The sequence below is a fragment of the Blastocystis sp. subtype 4 genome (assembly GCF_000743755.1).
Source record: "Blastocystis sp. subtype 4 strain WR1 chromosome Unknown seqid_0005, whole genome shotgun sequence".
NCBI lineage: Eukaryota > Bigyra > Opalinata > Blastocystidae > Blastocystis > Blastocystis sp. subtype 4.
This window is the reverse complement of record NW_014569542.1, coordinates 69,744-85,990: the sequence shown is the minus strand read 5'-3', so window position 1 is coordinate 85,990 and position 16,247 is coordinate 69,744. Positions and strand designations below refer to the sequence as shown.

The following is a 16,247-nucleotide window of genomic DNA, read 5'->3' as shown; positions in this document are numbered from 1 at the left end:
AAATCCCGTATTAGTTACCACAAAGAGAGTTATTCATTACTCTGGTGTGTGGAAAAGACCTCCTATTGTCCATTATCATAGAAAGAAAACCGGATACAATAGGTGAACAGAAGACCGTACATGGAATAAAGATATGCACACACAACATAAGCTATTGATTTTGTAGTATTAAGGAGTCAGAATGGTGATGAATACACGATGATCAACAGAATCCTAATAATCTCTAGATCGATGCTACTTTTGAAAACCTAAACAATGATACTTCTGAGTCGATAAAAGACGTGTTCTGAGAGATTGGCGGGTGCCAAAATCGGCCATATTTTTCCCTCTGAGTTGATTCTGTTGATTTTCTTTCAAAGAAGAAGAGATGGATCCATCGAAAGATGAAAAAAATCTTCTCCGAGAGCATCCAGTCAATGGGGTTGTAAAGAAGGATGGAGTCAAGTACATCACGGAGTTGGATGAAACGAAGACTCGGATCGTGGATCGATATCGTGTTGGAAAACAAATCGGAAAGGTGAACGAATAAAAGGATATTTCATCGTATAGGGTGGATTCGCTATTGTTTACGAGTTGACGAGTATCCAGACTGGAAAAAAATATGCAGGGAAGGTTGTAGATAAGGCAGGATTAGTTAAGCCGAAAGTAATCGATAAAGTAGGTCTCTGTGCATATTGGGTGATCGACAGTTCAATAGTGAGATTCGGATACACAAATCCCTTGATCACCCTCATATATGTAAAATGTATAAACACTTTGAAGATAATCGGTATCACTACTTGATTCTTGAATTATGTTCGAATGATGTAGGGTTTTCTTCTTCTGTTAATAGCAGACGCTTGGCCATCTTGTAAAGAATCGGAAATGTCTTACAGAACCGGAAGCCCAGTACTTCCTACTTCAGATTATCGATGCTGTAAAATACCTTCATAGTCGATGTATCATCCATCGTGATTTGAAGCTTGGAAATATCTTTCTGGACGAAAATCTTGAAGTGAAAGTTGGTGATCTGGGTCTTGCTGCACAGTTGAGTGAGCCGAACGAGAGAAAGAAGACAATGTGTGGTACACCTAATTATATTGCTCCAGAGATCCTTATGTCTTCCGATAAACGTGCTTATAGTTACGAGGTGGACATCTGGGCAATTGGTGTTATCACATACACAATGTTGATTGGAAAAGCTCCATTTGATGGTGGTAACGTAAGTAACACCTATGAGAACATTCGTCAGAATGATTTCTCTTTTCCTATCAAGGATCAGCATATCTCCCACCAGGCACGCATGTTTATTCGGTCAATTCTAAATCAGGATCCTGCCTCACGGTTATCACTCGATCAGATGGTTCAGCATCCCTTCTTTACTGATTCACCTATTGCTCCTCCTAGAAGTCTTCCTCTCTATATCTTGAAGCAACCTTATTTGTTGACAGCGCGTGCCACTACAGAACCAACTCCGGTAGTTCAACGTGTCCATCGAGAACAGCCATCTGCTGGTAGGTAAAGGAATGTAGCTTCATTAAAAGACACATTATCCAGTGATGTCGCGAAACGTGTACGAATGGGTGATTTGGTACCCTCTCAACCTGTGTCCACTGTTCCAGTGAGTGGGACACAGAAGAATCGAGTCTTTGAATATGATTACGATGGAAATGGTCGTAATGACATCAATCGATTCTCGCTCACAGCCCGTCGCGTAGGTCAGTCCACGAGTCTTAAATGTAGTCACATTTCATGGAAGATCGCATTGATTTGGCCAATCGATCGTTTCACGAGCGGGGATTGCTACCCCAAGAGACCTTCGAGGGATTGCCAGCAGGCATTGTTCCTTCGGTTACAGTGTTTCGAAATCGTTACCAGAACCGGCCTGGAGCTCCTCTGCTGATGGAGCATGCAGCAAATCTACACACAGCCATGCACCATCCAGGATTGAGTAGAGAATTGTATGGAGTGTAATGAATAGTGAAGCCTACCGATCATATTCAAATAACAAGGACCTCTGTATCAATTGAATGAAAGAGTGATTGATAGAACTGGATTGTCGATGAGTACGATTTCACACGGAAGTATGGAATTGGATATATGTTCTCAAACGGTATTATTGGGATCTTGTTCAATGATAAAACCTCTGTATGATTGAATGCCTTCTGTTAATTAGATTGTGGTATCCAGTGATGGAATGTTCTTCGAGTATCATCCGAGGATCTCAATTCAACAATGGAATGTTGATGAACGGTTTATTCCTTCTGTATCTGGACATATTGAGGACTATCCTGAAGAACTGTCTAAGAAGATAACCTTGATCAAATACTTCCGAACAAACTTCCTTGAACGTATGACAAATCGAGAAATCTCAAAAGAGGAAGTAAGAATAAGGAAAATTGTTCATTGGTAGACAGAAGATTCGGCTAAAGGAGGACCGACACAGAATATGCCTTTTGCTCTAAAGTGGTTAGTGAAGGATACAGCTGCTATTTGTATGTTGAGCACAGGTGCTATTCAAGTACGATACGAAGGAGGCACGATCCTGAATCTGGAAGCCCCCTTTGATGATATTACTTATCTTGATAAGTATGGAGTTGTATCATCGATGCCTTTAGCCAAGGCAGTTGGAATGAATCGAGATGACTTGATTCGCCGTCTTGAATATGTGACTAACAATATTTCTGAAATTGTAACTCGTTTGAGCAAAGTGAAGTGATTTCATTTGTTTGTTAACATTCGACAATTCTATACAATCCTTGATCAGTCAAGGAACGACATTGATTTGGATGGAAATAGATTCTAGCGAAGCTGTATAGTTGTTTGCAAACAATCATTAGTGTATAGAAGGAGAAACCCGCATCAACAGTAGATTACTCACGATATGCTGGTAGTGTTGAGTATGAATTATTATTATAGGTTATGTAAGTTCAAGAGAGAAGATTTGGTACGAACCTCATGAAAGTCGTGTCAGCGCAACAAAGTAAGGGTTTTGGTAGGATCTGAAGAGAAGATATCAAGCGCAAGTACCGGAATATGACGAAGACAGAGCAATAGAATACTTGCATTGTGCCAAAGAGGGGATCTCAGGTGGATGCATCAATGAAGATGTTGTTCAGATGAATAACCGTTGTGTGTTTACTCCAGAATCAGTAGTTACAAGGTCAGAGGAAGAGGTAGGTGTGATGAAAACGACTCAAGCAAGATTGATGAATATATTCAGTATGTGACGACTGCTCTTGGTGGTGGAAATCGCTTTATGGCAAATGAAAATGTAACAGATCGCATCCATACTCATTGGTAGGAAAGCGAGGAAATTGCTTGGAACCTATTATTCCAGTACGAATGTATCTTGTAATTTATTATGATGGTAGATGTAATGGGAGCATTGAGAGAGCACGATTGTATGTAGATAGTCAGTTGGGCTATGGATGTGAATTGACAATGATGGAGACTGAGAGAAGACATACTGGAAATGGCAAATCATCCGTTCACTATCATATTGTAAGAGTATGAGAACCATAGCATTGTAGGATCACGAAGAAGCATCCTTTGAACTTGTTACAAAGACGCAAAAGTGAGTATAGAAGGAGAATATGAGAAATAGATTGTGGAGCGAGTGGAAGAAGAGAGTCGCACAAATTCACAATGATGATGGATCCTATGAAGAGTATATACAACGTTTAGAAGAAGCACAAAGGCTTATCTCGAAATATGGAAATCCTTCGAGTCGTATCTTTGCCAAAATCGAAGAAATCAAGAATATCTTGGATGTGACAAATAACTGGAGGGCAACAGTTCATGACCTGTTGTATCAACACAAAGTTGTCTCTATCGAGAAGCTGAAGGCACTCTTGCAAGAATTCCCAGAAAATGGTGCTGACTGTGATGAGAGACAACGAATAATGATACTCGTGGAGTCCATAAAGCAGGTGTATAGGAAAGCAATCGAAGTATCGACACAGCAGTGTAGTCAAGAAGAAAAGAATCAGTTGTGGAATGAAGTGGATCGAATGGAAGTGCAAATTGAAGAAATAAAGAAACTTCGAAGGGAGATGTACTTTGTTTCTTAGGAATGGGATTAAAACAAACAGAAAACAATACCTATGTACTTAGTCCATCGAGTAGGAAGAAACAAAAGTAGAGTCCGGCGGGTACCAAAGCAATAATACGACGTCGATTATCTACTGACTTAGACATGAACACATTAAATGCTATGGATCATCCTTCATTATCAGACAAACTCCTGAGAGACCATGCTAATGAGGCGAGAGCAATCACCCAGCAAAACGAGAGACGACGGAAAAAGTACACATAGAGGATGTTAAAAATGGTTGATGGAACCAGCGAGTAACCCAGAGCAGAGATCATCTGGAGGAAGGAACTACACATTTCAACCAACCATCAGACAAACATATTCAACCCAATCAGTTTGGAATGAACAGCTAGAAGGAAACCTCCAACCCACTGAACAATAATTACAACAGAAAACAGTGTAGATCCTCCAAAGTTTGATTCCGGACGATAATTCGATAATAATGCAATGATACTTAAGATCAAAGAAGATACAATCCAATACAAAGCATTCACTACTCCTATTAGCAGAGGACCCCAAACATCCCCTAAGAATCATATCCCTTGGCAATACTGACAGTCATCAATGTGTTTTTGAATCTCTGGATTGGCTACATTCCCAAATACCACGATTCGCAGCTTTCCAAAGATCACTTTTGCATCTCTCATCTACAGTTAATCATATATGCATGAATTCCTACAAGAGTATCTACTACCGACTCATCAAGTGTCGATTCGTAAATCTCTTCTTGCTTGATCTCGATATTACCACCTATCATAATAACGACAATCCCAAAACTACTCATCCGTTCTTGTATCCACGAGCTAGAAACTGGGTAGATAAAAGGATCCGCTAAAGAATACCAGTTCCCGTGGTTCTCTATTGGTTTGTAAAAGCCACTTTCTTCCAGAATTCCTTCCTTTGTACTATCTACAGTGAAACATGGATCCAAATCATATGGATCTGAGAGAATAAACATTTCTTAGTCTCCTAGACTTATAACTCCTTTTTCACTATTGTGAGGAACGCTAATTCCAAAGCACCGATTACCAACATAATTCAACCATATTCATTTTTGTTGATGAGTCTTTTTGACATTTCAATATCTTATCGAATTGCTACTGATGGTACAATCCGAGAGGAAACGTTAACAGGACACGTAGAACGTTCTGCTTAGATGTCAGGATCTAGGAAATATACAGCAAAATCAACCGCTCTGTGGAGCAGGTTCCTTTTACAAATGATATTCGAAATGACATAAAGTTCATGAACTTCGAGAAATGGCTTGTTGATAATGGAGCTCAGTTCCCTCATGTTGAATTGTGTTCGATGGGTGAAAATGTGATATTCATCGCAGTGGTTGATTGTTTAGATGAGAGGAGTGTATATGAAGGATACCGTGCCAAGAGGAACTCGAATAGTGACAATTCCTTCAAAATTCTTTATGTCGTGTGATATGGGAATTAATATTCCTTTATCAGAGGGACTGAAGAATGCACAGCTAAGTTTCGATGCATGCAAGCACCTGTATCTTTGCAACTTCCTTCTGGAAGACATGGAGAAGGAGGACTCTTTCTTCAAGCCTTACTATGACACGCTCCCAGAAGACATTACCAATATTCCAATCCTATGGTCAAATCGAGAACTCAATTGGTTCCGTGGATGTTACTTCGTATTGTTTTCACCATTCCTGATATGTAGCCCTCCATCATGCGAGATCGTATTTCAGATATCTATTCAGACTATCAACGAATGTGTGATGTAGACTGTATGTTCGTTCGTTTTCCATTTGATCACTATCTTCATCTCCGTCTCCTGATTGGCAGGTAAGAGAAATAACAGGAATTGAAATCTTAGTCGTAATTTTGGGAGTCAGTATCATGGTTACAACAATGGGTTGTTAGTTCCTTTAGCTGATATGTTGAACCATGTTCGTCCTCGACAGACAATATGGGAATACAAACCAGAAGAAGATGCTTTTGTGATTACAGCTCTAATAAAGTTGTATAAAGGAGATCAAGTATTTGATTCATATGGTCGGAAGGATAATCGTCGATTGTTCTTCTGTTATGGTTTTGTTGAAGATGATAATCTTGATGGGAATGAATGTTCACCAAATACTGTAGCTGTTGCAATTCTTCCTAGATATCTTGATGAATTGGATGGACGAACTACAGGGAAGGAATGTGTAAGATCAAGTTCAGAGTATCATGAATTGGATCCTGATGAAGACTGTGGATTCTTTTTCAATCGATTGGTATTGAGTGTAGTTGAAGATTCAGAAGTCCAACCAACTGAAACAACACATCCTGCCCTTACAGATGGATCCTTTGGTAGTTTCCTTCATGAACGTAGTCAGTGGATCTGTGATCATAGTCCTGTATTTGTCAATAATCTGGTTACCATGCGAGATGATTTGTTCTATGATCATAGTCGATCTCGTTATGCTTTTCTGAGTATGTGTCATGATGATGCAGGTACAACCACAATTTCTGGAATCATATCCTTATCACTGATCTGATGAAATTCCTTTACCACACTTGCGTGTCTTGTTAGCTACCTCTGAAGAGTATTTCAATCTCGTCAATATTCCTCTGGAAGGCATTACCAATAAAGATATATTTACTCTTCTCCGTGGTGGTCTATCTGTTTCCAATGAGTACTTTGTCTTAAAGACCTTGGCAGATATTTCACGGGTTCGATTGGCTGCCTATGCCCATAGTTATCAGGAGAATGTGGCTGAGTTACGTGATAATCATTTAGCTATGTTTTCGAATGAACGAAATGCGATTGTGATGGTAGAGAAGAGAAATAGAAATGATAACTAGCTTCGCAGTGAACAGCAGATTTTCTTACATTATATCTTCCTCTTTGAAGTTGTGAAAGATTTATGTAAACAGAGTCCCAAGGAACAAAAAGAACGCATCTTAGGACTTCTCGACCAACAACATTGTATTTACGATTATCTGCAAGCTATTTGGATCCCTCTTCTGGATCAAGTGGCTGATTTCACAGGTCCTTTTATACTTCCAGAGCCATCAGATAACCAGAAGAAGATGATGGAGTACTTGACATATCTGAATGCAAAGGGACTTGATTCTGCAGATCCATTTTTATTATAATATGTTTGTTAGAAACAGATGAGAGCTTCACATAACTACGAACGCCTCTCTTGAAATGAAGTGAAGCCTGGTGGAAAAGATGCCCTTCACTGGTGAATCCAGCACACCAAGGATCGATGTCACACAAGTAACCAAGAAGTTCTACGTTAAACAAATCCCCAATTCTTACTTGGATTACGAGACATTGAAGAGAAGTAGATATCTTCTTCCTTCACTGATACTTCAGCTACTTCCTGGTAATTGGTTAGCTTACGATTCAAGTACTTCTCATAGATACGATTTCCGACCACAATACAATCACCAACTGGCTTCTCTGGATACATAGCGCCATCTTCCTTATCCCACTGGTAACCAAATTTCATCATTCTCTCATGATAGTCGCCCAAAGACAATGTGCGATTCTCCTTTACACAGGTTTCGACAGTCTTCAGATACTCTGTCCAACGATGGAAATGATAGTCACCTACCACACCATTCCATTGACGAGTACTGTAGTCATTAATCTCTCCATGAGGACCCCATAATGTGATTTGATTCTTGGCATTGAAAAGGAAATTCGACTCATCTCCTCCTACTTCTTTTGCTTTTCTTCGAGCATCTCGTAGCCATACACCAAGAAGGAAGCTATCCTATGGATGACACAAATCTATCAGGATTACAGAAGTTCCAAGCATCTTATCAAGATTCTTAATAATCACAGGCATTTCCTCTACTAGAGCCTGTACGCTATCCAAACATTTCTCATTATTGAAGAATGACTCCTTGTAATACACATCACATCCCTCTACAATTTGTCTTCATATCTCATACCTACCGTAAGGAACGATTGAATCCGTATTTCTCTTGAGATATCCATTCATATTGAAGCCAACACACCCTTCCGTCTCATCGCAGGCTTTCATCAATACATCCTTATCACAAGGGTTGGTATGACCCATTCCACAATCACCAACTCGTTTGATATCATTTCCAGGAGCATCATGATCCTTTGCAAATAAGTACTTCTTTCCAGTGATCACACAACGATCCAAAGAAGAACGGAATAAGGAATTCACTTCAGCAAATAGATCAGCCACCAGTTCTCGGGCTAGATCAACAAAGTCATGACGGAATACTGGTGTTATATCCATCTCTCTGGCTGCCTTCAAGTACAATCGCATTGACTCTGAGAACACATCTAAATAGTCTGCCTGAGCACGTTGATTCAAATTAGGTTCATAGGCAACCACATGACTACCACCTCCTTGAGCGGGACTGAATACACTATCTACTAACATTTGCCAAGCTAGACGAAGATCCTTATTAAAGCCATAACGTCTGTCCGAAAATCGAAGAATCCATTCATCTATGTTCATATTCTTTCTCCATCCCATTTCGTTCTTATTAAGGATTTCAATCAACAGAAGAGTTCAGGATATATAGAAGGCATCATAGATTACATAATTCTGATCGATTCCCTCCATAAACGTGCCAATTCCGATCATAAGATCTGGGAATTCAGTTCGTGCTTCTTCTGGTCCCTCAACTGACTTCCATAGATTTCCATAAAGACCCTGTTGAGAACCATAGTTCGGTAGTAAACCATAGATAAACTAATGATGAGTAGTATATGAGACATCAACTCTCTTTCCACAGGCTCCTATCTTCTTGTATTGAGGTAACTAGAGATAAAAGAGAATCCACAATACAACGTATTCACTGTTCATATCAAAGACCACCATATCATTCACATCCACACCATCTAAGAATGCTTTGATACGATCGGAAGTCCAAGAAGTCTCCCATCGGAATGTCCATCCTTCCATGAACCAGACTGCTTTCGGATCTCCAGCTTTCAATGCATCTACGAGACCTCGACTACAAGAGGCAAGGTACTCTGGTTCCCAGGACTTAGGGTTCAATGAAGGCACTTCACACAAAATGATTGATAGGATATCAGCATTTCCATAAAGAGATCTCCATTATAGTAATGAGAGACGGTTCCGTAGAGCTCAGTTCTGTTAACAAACCGAACAAATAGTAATGAGGATATATTTGTTTCTTTACAAATCGGACTGAGATTTCTGTAAACATAGGATCTGAAGGTTCGATCAAGATAATATTTGAGTAGCTACTGTTGAAGCCTGCCCAAAGAGGTGACACAGAATATGTGATATTTGGATAGTGTTTCTATGATCAATAGAAATCTTTCCTCCTACAATAAGGGCTTGTGGAACGTATCCACTGAAGGCAGGGAGAATTGGTTTCATACCAAGCGCAAGTTCTCGTTCCACAATCTGGATATGAATCAATCATCACAATTCAACTTGTTTGTTCAGCAAAAACTCATTGTATCGTACCTTCTTCGTTAGAGGACCTCCCCAAGCATGGATATTACCCATTCGGTTCCATGGCTAGGAATCAGTATTCATTCATATCACAACAAGGAAGGCAATTCCAGTGAAGTGATCAAGTATTTCTTCTTCACTCAGACCCATATCTGCATACACTTCACCAAATACGTATTCTTGACTAAAAGTGATGGAATCCTTATAATAATACCCGACAAATGCTAAAGGAATGTTGATAGCATTCATGGCCATCCAATCAATCTCTCGTTCCCAACGTTCCCAGCCCCACCAGACATAACTATATCCAAATGTACAGACATTCATATAGTAGCGGTAGGAATCGAGCATCTACTTGAAAGATCCATCATTTTCATACCTTCTGTCTCCAAGTCTTTTCGACCACAGGCAGTGGGTTTGGAATGCGTATATTATCTCCCTCAGTTTCCCCTCCCCACGACATGGTATTATTGCAATAATACTTGAGGTACCTACGTTTAATTAATTTAACATCTGAAACATATGAAAGGCATGCGCTAACATAATTCCATCAGTTCCTTTCAGAGATACACTGTCGCGTTTGGTTGTAGCATCAATCTGAAAGATATCCTTTTGATCTTCTTCGAATGGTATAATCTCCAAATTGAACTTCTTAGAGATGTCCTTTATATCAATAATACATTGTACTATCTACTGATTTCGTGACACGATCAATCAATCCGTAGACATAATCTACTTGGGACTTTTCGCAAATAGTAAGAGCGAATAGGATAGTAAACAAGATGCAGCACTTCATTATTAAGTATCATGAATGTCGAAGAATCAACCAATCAAATACATAGATTCTCTGCAATAATCATGGTTATTCATGTTGCATTTTGTTATCAAAGTTGTTTATTCCAGCGTGTTTCGTTCAATTTGAGGAATTTGGAAAAACAACAGGGGGTCTGTTATTCAATCGGTTTATTCTAACCACTAGTTGATGTGTGACCATCAACGGGTTTTACAAGAGAAACAACCAGTATCGAAAACAAGGAAGAAGATAATGCATTGAAATACAGAAGCCCAATAATTGCTGATGAAATCAATTTTCTTTCGATTATTCAAAGAATTCTCTCATTTTTACAGACCCAATTAGGGATACCGAATACTACGCCACCCTGACCAAATAATCCGAATACTCTGTTGAGCTCCAAACATCCTATCTCCTTGATTTCATAGGTTGCTCGAACAGTGTTGAAGAAAGAGGATGATTCTTCAGTGGTATGTTTTCTTAGTTGGCTTTTCCTTTTTTCTATATGGTTTGGTTTCTCCATTCCACTATGTTCAGCTGTTGGATATTGGTTGCTTAGTTTATCCTTAGGATGGCACATTCAATCAGAGGTGTCACTCAGCATCCGTTTATTGTTAATTTGGTTAGTGGAAAAAAGGTTATAGATATTGGAGAACATCCAGTGGACGGATTTAGTCATCTTTATGATCGGAAGGTTGTTGAGGGAGATTCTTCTGTTACTGTTTTACCGCAGCTGAAAGTGATTCGTGAACCGAAGAAACCCACGGCTCCACTTCCATTGAAGAGTCATACAGATATTTCTGCTTCTACAAGTGCCATTTATGTGAATCCAGCTTCTGAGGATGTGTTGCCAACCATTCTCAATCCAAAGAATACGGAAGGAACTCGTCCTACGCCTTTCTCTCGAGTAAGAAAACCAAATCATCGAGGAGTCAAATCTGTGGTAACAGTAGGCTACTCTAAGAAAAGAAAACATACTGAGAAGCCTTCTTCAGATTATCTCGAGGCGATGCTTCATCGTCCTAATTACACCGCTTTCGAATCCCATAACCCACGTGCATTTCGTAGTACGGCTAAAGAACATATTCTAAACATGTCTAATCGCGGTGTATGTTCCCCTGACTTCTGCAAAGCATATCAAGGAACACAAGAAGTGGAATTTGATAGTAGCACGGATTGTGGGAATGAATCCTTGAATTGACATTAGGGAAGTACTATCCTGAGAATAAGGGTATTACGATGATTGCTACAGCTACGTTTATTCACTTACATTGATTGATGAATAGAGAGAATCGATTACAGTTCATTGATTCTATAGCCAAACGTTGGAATGGGTCATAGTTTACTTAGAGATTTATGTATAGACCGATGTGTATAGCCATATGGACCCGTGTTGAACAAGAGGCTACAGTGAGAGAGGTGATTGAAGGGATGTCTGTAGATGAGCAAGTCCTCTTTGTTCTTTATATTGCGAAACCAAACCATCACTATTACTATGACTTCCCTGTCAATTATCTCCGTAATGTGTGTATTCGTCAGATCAAAACATCTCACTTCATGTTTCTTGACATTGATATGTGGCCTACAAGTAGGTACGAGATGAATCCATTCATTATAGCAACTCTGTATCAACATTTGATGCAGCTTCCTGATACCATCTTCAACAATTCTCGTAGTACAGTCGTAATTCCCCCTGTGTTTTTGAGACAACGAAAAGTTCTTGGTAAGTGTCGTGGTCTTCACAGCTGTTTTATGAAGTACTTTTCGTATTTTTTTTTCAATAGCAGATCTCGTCAACTGGCTCCTGAGACTATCCCTCAACTGGAGAAATGTATTCATAATGACTTGTGTATTCTTACAAAGGAAGGAGGGTTTGCTCATGTATGCATTGTTTTCATTCTTTCTTTGCTAGTTACTTGTTAATCAACAATGGTTCCGTATGAGGCGAGATGAACATATACTTTATTATCGTTTGAATTGCTTCCCACATCAGTTACAGGAACCGTATACTCTACTTCTCTCTATGATTTGAAGGTACTTAGTTCTCAAATATACAAAAGATCTTCCTCTTTTTGATGAACGTTTTGTTAATTATGGTTACAACAAGATCCAGTACACACAGCAATTGCGTCGTTTTTGTTGAACTTATATTGATTCTTGATTTCTAGTATCTTCATTTTACATTCTTTCTCAAGATTTTGCTGTGGATATGGTTCATGCAAAGTAGCTTTCGTATGTGTATTTAATCTGTAGGTCTTCATTTGCAAACGAGTTTAAGAGGCATATTAATACTCCAGAAAAACCTGAAATGGACAAGTTATGGCAGATCTTCCGAACTGAACTTGGGTTATGCTATTCTAGAGGGTTAAAACCCCGCATATGTGGAAGTGGTACTGAGATGTATTCTCTTGATTCTTGATTTTGTGGTGTGTCTGTTTGTTAAATAATCCTCTCCAAAATGCAGCCACCCCTTTGTATCATTTGGGATTGTGACGGAACACTCCTTGATACAGAAGCTGGATCATCAGAGATTATCGCTTCGATCATGGAGAGTGTGAAACCTGGAACTCGACAAATTGAGTTGTAGTCATTCATAGCGACAATTACATATAGAGAAAACCATAGTTCTATCATCGGAATGCCGACGGAACTCTGGGTCAAGAAAATGATGGATGCAGCTGATTTGCATGGTTTAATTGACCCAACCGACTTTGTACCTATCTCGATTTCTTTCTTAGATAGGCTAATCAATATATTGAGGGAATGAAGCGAGCTTCTCCATCGTTCAAGAAGATGAAAGGGGCTGACTCCCTTACTCGATTCTTTTCAAAACATGGAGTGAAGCAATACATGGCCACGTCAACTCCGCGTGCTCTTATTGGAGCCAAGTTAGAACCCCATAACGATATGATTAGTCTCTTTGATGGAATTGTGACAGCTGATGATGTCGTTCAAGGAAAACCAGCCCCTGATATCTTCTTAAAGGCTGCTGAACGTGCAGGAGTTCCACCAAATCGATGTATCGTATTTGAGGATTCTCCTCTGGGAATCCAAGGTGGTCTTGCTGCTGGTATGCAGACTGTTGCAATTGCATTTCATGGATCTGACCGTTCTGCTTTCAAGGGGGCATGTCAAGTAGTCACTGGCATGAGAGGTTAGTTGTAGATTGTGGAAGACTTATCTCAATTCGATTCTACTTCCTTTAATATGGAGAATTATGTCAGTGATGAATAAGAATCCCTTTATCTTCTCTTGGTTGTTTGTTCATACATTTTGATGTTCAGAAGAGTGATTTTCTCAGTACCATCTACCTTCGCTAGAGCTGTAGAAGTGTCATTTATTGGGTTCATTCATAGAAACTCACCAAGAATGCATTCCCTCGTTGGTTATCTGCAAGTCAAAGTATTTTATTATGTTTGAATGTAATACAAGCATTTGTAAATTCTTCTATCAAGGACATTGAAGAGGGGGAGAAATTGCCTACTGAAGTAGTTCACAAAAGATTGGATAAGTGATAGCTTTCTTCTGCGGAATTTGATGATTTGGAGCGGAAAATGTATCGTATGTTCTTTGTGTAGTCTTTAAAGTAGCTCTGAATGATCGAATCAAGGCTGTTTTAGAAGGAAGTGAGGAGTTGCATTGTGTTCTCATTCTTAGAACCCTTAATTACAAGTGATTCGTCGGTAATGTGTCTTTGTGATCTATTTAGTTCTCCAGATTATGATATTTGTCTTTATAGAGTGAACTAAATCATTTCTAGCCTATGAAACTTGTCGAAAACTCTTCAGGCTTTCCTTGAAGTCCTCATCCTCTTCAAAGAATGAAAACTCACCTCAGCGACAGTCTGTTGTGAACAGTTTTAATTCCCTCCGTTGGAAAGGAGTCACTGAAGTGTCTCGTCTCACTTCGTTCCTGGAGAGATTGATCATTTCGGACAATGAGAAAGATCCTCTTGCTTACAGTATTCTTCTCGATCTCTATAGTCAACGTATTCCAGAAGATGACAAAAAGAATAAGTATTTGGATTACGATACTCAGCTTAGTATACGCCAACTTTGGGAAAGGATTCGTAGGAATGGTACTCTTTCTGTCTCATCGTAATTGCAGAGATCTTTCTTCAGTCATCTCAACTTCACGTCCTTCTGAATCTCGCTTCATCGAATCCAAGTCTTTTACCAATCCTTCGTGACTTTCCATTGTATGTTCAATCTATGCAGAAGAAGGATTATCACTTCTACGTACATATCTCCGAACTGTTACCTGTGGTATGTGACAAGTCCCATCGTTGATATTTAGGTTAATCATCTTATCTTTGATGGGTTCTTTCGGGAGTATTATTCTCTCAGAGACCTTTTCATGCATGATATTAATCATGGAAGTCAACATGAAGGAGTAATTCTCAAGAATCTATTGAGTGCTTTCTGTTTCTATCGTATTGACTATGGTTCAATATGATCACATAGGAATGGAAGGTCTAGTATGGGAAGCAGTTCAGAAGCGGTATAATCAGGGAGAGAAAAAGTTGAATTCGAGTGTTGTTGAGGATATGGATCGATTCCTTATTGAGAAACTTCTTGTAACTTATATTCGAGTAGGATTCTATTGAAGGAATGATTGGAAGGAAGGAGAATATAGCATTTGTAACGATATTCTTCAGTTTTGTTGTGACAATGCTGTTGCTGTAAAAGCTACTGTGTTGATTCGAGTTCTGAAAGAAGTATTCAATTCTGAATTGAATCCTCAACTTCAAATCACTTCAGATCAACGAAAGGAGTGTTATTCACAACTCTATCGTTACATCAATACGATTGCAGCGAAGTGTCCCTATAACATCGCTTTACCTTATAAATTATGGAATTCCTTATCAACTAATAATAATCAAGCTGTTGAAGCTTATATGGAGAAGTATAGAGAGGGTTATCCAACAGAGTTTCTTCAATCATATCTCATTGATTATGTGTTACTGTTACTATTTTACGATTGTTGATATGTAGAGCAAATGAATGTTCAGATGATCTGGTTCCAAATAAGAAGGAACTTACTGATCGGGTATTAACTATTCTTCAAAAGGAAGAATGCTTACGAGATGAGTATATTGGTCTATTATTACAGAAAGAGAAGGATATCAATGAGTCTATAAAGATCCTATCCTTGTTGATTGATCGGGCTAATTCATCAGATTCTACAATTGTCGATCCTTCTCTTTTCAGTGCCTGTGTGAATAATACCAAACTGAATGAATCAATCTTTATCTCACTGATTGAGTATATGAATACAAATAGGATAACCATAACTGATGAATTCCTTCAAAACGCCTATCTTTCTCTTATTCATGATCCTGCCAATATTAACTCCCTGTTGGATATTATCGATTCATTCTCTCGAGAAAGTAAGAATCTTCCTGGATCTGTATGGAGACAATTAATGCGACGATTGTGTGAGAATGATATTCCTGACAAGTTAGCATTACAGCAACAAGGATATGTTCACAACAATCGAGAGAGTTTACTGTATGAAACGATTCAGATCCTTCTTCATAATGATATGAGTATATCCTTTGTCTCTCCGTGATCTGTCTTTTCTTTAACCTTAGGGATTACCACATCTTTTGAGTTCTATTAATATAACGAATAAACAACGGTTTGAGAAGGATTTGAATATAATACAGAAAGTACTACTAGAGAGTTGTTACTATTCTAGATTGCAATGAAACCACTATCGTCCACTTGTACTTTAACGAACTAATGATCTAATTTGATTGTTTGTAGCAATACACATTGATCGACAAGCGTGAGGAAGAGTAGTAAAAGCAATAAAAATAAACTACATTCAATTTCTATTACATATTCACCTAGCATGAATATAGATGATCCCTTCTGTGCACCGATTCAAGAAACGGATTGACTCCGATAGAACTGAAACACTCAATAGATGAATGACCATCTGACGAC

The 16,247-nt window shown here is 38.9% G+C and overlaps 8 protein-coding genes across 8 annotated transcripts; 4 read left to right on the top strand and 4 right to left on the bottom strand.

Annotated features, from left to right (window-relative positions):
• Positions 1 to 367: 367 nt before the first annotated feature.
• JH06_0251 (PLK protein kinase) lies at positions 368 to 2,698 on the top strand (the record flags this gene model as incomplete). The annotated part of the gene is made up of 10 exons (XM_014674600.1): positions 368 to 517; positions 550 to 657; positions 690 to 806; positions 833 to 1,497; positions 1,537 to 1,693; positions 1,723 to 1,930; positions 1,961 to 1,998; positions 2,029 to 2,127; positions 2,156 to 2,362; positions 2,393 to 2,698. The coding sequence occupies 10 exons, from the start codon at positions 368 to 370 to the stop codon at positions 2,696 to 2,698; spliced, it is 2,055 nt and encodes a 684-aa protein (XP_014530086.1).
• Positions 2,699 to 4,200: 1,502 nt separating this feature from the next.
• On the bottom strand, positions 4,201 to 4,832 carry JH06_0250 (hypothetical protein; the record flags this gene model as incomplete). Its single annotated transcript, XM_014674599.1, has 5 exons — positions 4,201 to 4,363; positions 4,394 to 4,528; positions 4,559 to 4,601; positions 4,632 to 4,722; positions 4,770 to 4,832. The coding sequence occupies 5 exons, from the start codon at positions 4,830 to 4,832 to the stop codon at positions 4,201 to 4,203; spliced, it is 495 nt and encodes a 164-aa protein (XP_014530085.1).
• Positions 4,833 to 5,320: 488 nt separating this feature from the next.
• Positions 5,321 to 6,575, top strand: JH06_0249 (hypothetical protein; the record flags this gene model as incomplete). Its single annotated transcript, XM_014674598.1, has 4 exons — positions 5,321 to 5,395; positions 5,427 to 5,751; positions 5,820 to 5,880; positions 5,912 to 6,575. 4 exons carry the CDS (start codon positions 5,321 to 5,323, stop codon positions 6,573 to 6,575), a joined length of 1,125 nt encoding a protein of 374 aa, XP_014530084.1.
• A 628-nt stretch (positions 6,576 to 7,203) lies between these two features.
• JH06_0248 (hypothetical protein) lies at positions 7,204 to 8,453 on the bottom strand (the record flags this gene model as incomplete). Its single annotated transcript, XM_014674597.1, is given in 4 exon segments — positions 7,204 to 7,317; positions 7,329 to 7,805; positions 7,836 to 7,960; positions 7,991 to 8,453. 4 exon segments carry the CDS (start codon positions 8,451 to 8,453, stop codon positions 7,204 to 7,206), a joined length of 1,179 nt encoding a protein of 392 aa, XP_014530083.1.
• Positions 8,454 to 8,768: 315 nt separating this feature from the next.
• Positions 8,769 to 8,981, bottom strand: JH06_0247 (hypothetical protein; the record flags this gene model as incomplete). The annotated part of the gene is made up of 2 exons (XM_014674596.1): positions 8,769 to 8,837; positions 8,865 to 8,981. 2 exons carry the CDS (start codon positions 8,979 to 8,981, stop codon positions 8,769 to 8,771), a joined length of 186 nt encoding a protein of 61 aa, XP_014530082.1.
• A 489-nt stretch (positions 8,982 to 9,470) lies between these two features.
• Positions 9,471 to 10,299, bottom strand: JH06_0246 (alpha-n-acetylglucosaminidase; the record flags this gene model as incomplete). The annotated part of the gene is made up of 6 exons (XM_014674595.1): positions 9,471 to 9,569; positions 9,600 to 9,687; positions 9,718 to 9,854; positions 9,883 to 9,994; positions 10,015 to 10,166; positions 10,198 to 10,299. 6 exons carry the CDS (start codon positions 10,297 to 10,299, stop codon positions 9,471 to 9,473), a joined length of 690 nt encoding a protein of 229 aa, XP_014530081.1.
• Positions 10,300 to 10,867: 568 nt separating this feature from the next.
• Positions 10,868 to 12,715, top strand: JH06_0245 (hypothetical protein; the record flags this gene model as incomplete). Its single annotated transcript, XM_014674594.1, is given in 10 exon segments — positions 10,868 to 11,474; positions 11,504 to 11,552; positions 11,583 to 11,630; positions 11,661 to 11,884; positions 11,915 to 12,062; positions 12,081 to 12,177; positions 12,209 to 12,300; positions 12,331 to 12,428; positions 12,465 to 12,519; positions 12,550 to 12,715. The coding sequence occupies 10 exon segments, from the start codon at positions 10,868 to 10,870 to the stop codon at positions 12,713 to 12,715; spliced, it is 1,584 nt and encodes a 527-aa protein (XP_014530080.1).
• A 39-nt stretch (positions 12,716 to 12,754) lies between these two features.
• JH06_0244 (HAD hydrolase) lies at positions 12,755 to 13,530 on the top strand (the record flags this gene model as incomplete). The annotated part of the gene is made up of 4 exons (XM_014674593.1): positions 12,755 to 12,879; positions 12,910 to 13,009; positions 13,039 to 13,431; positions 13,462 to 13,530. 4 exons carry the CDS (start codon positions 12,755 to 12,757, stop codon positions 13,528 to 13,530), a joined length of 687 nt encoding a protein of 228 aa, XP_014530079.1.
• Between the last annotated feature and the right edge of the window lie 2,717 nt (positions 13,531 to 16,247).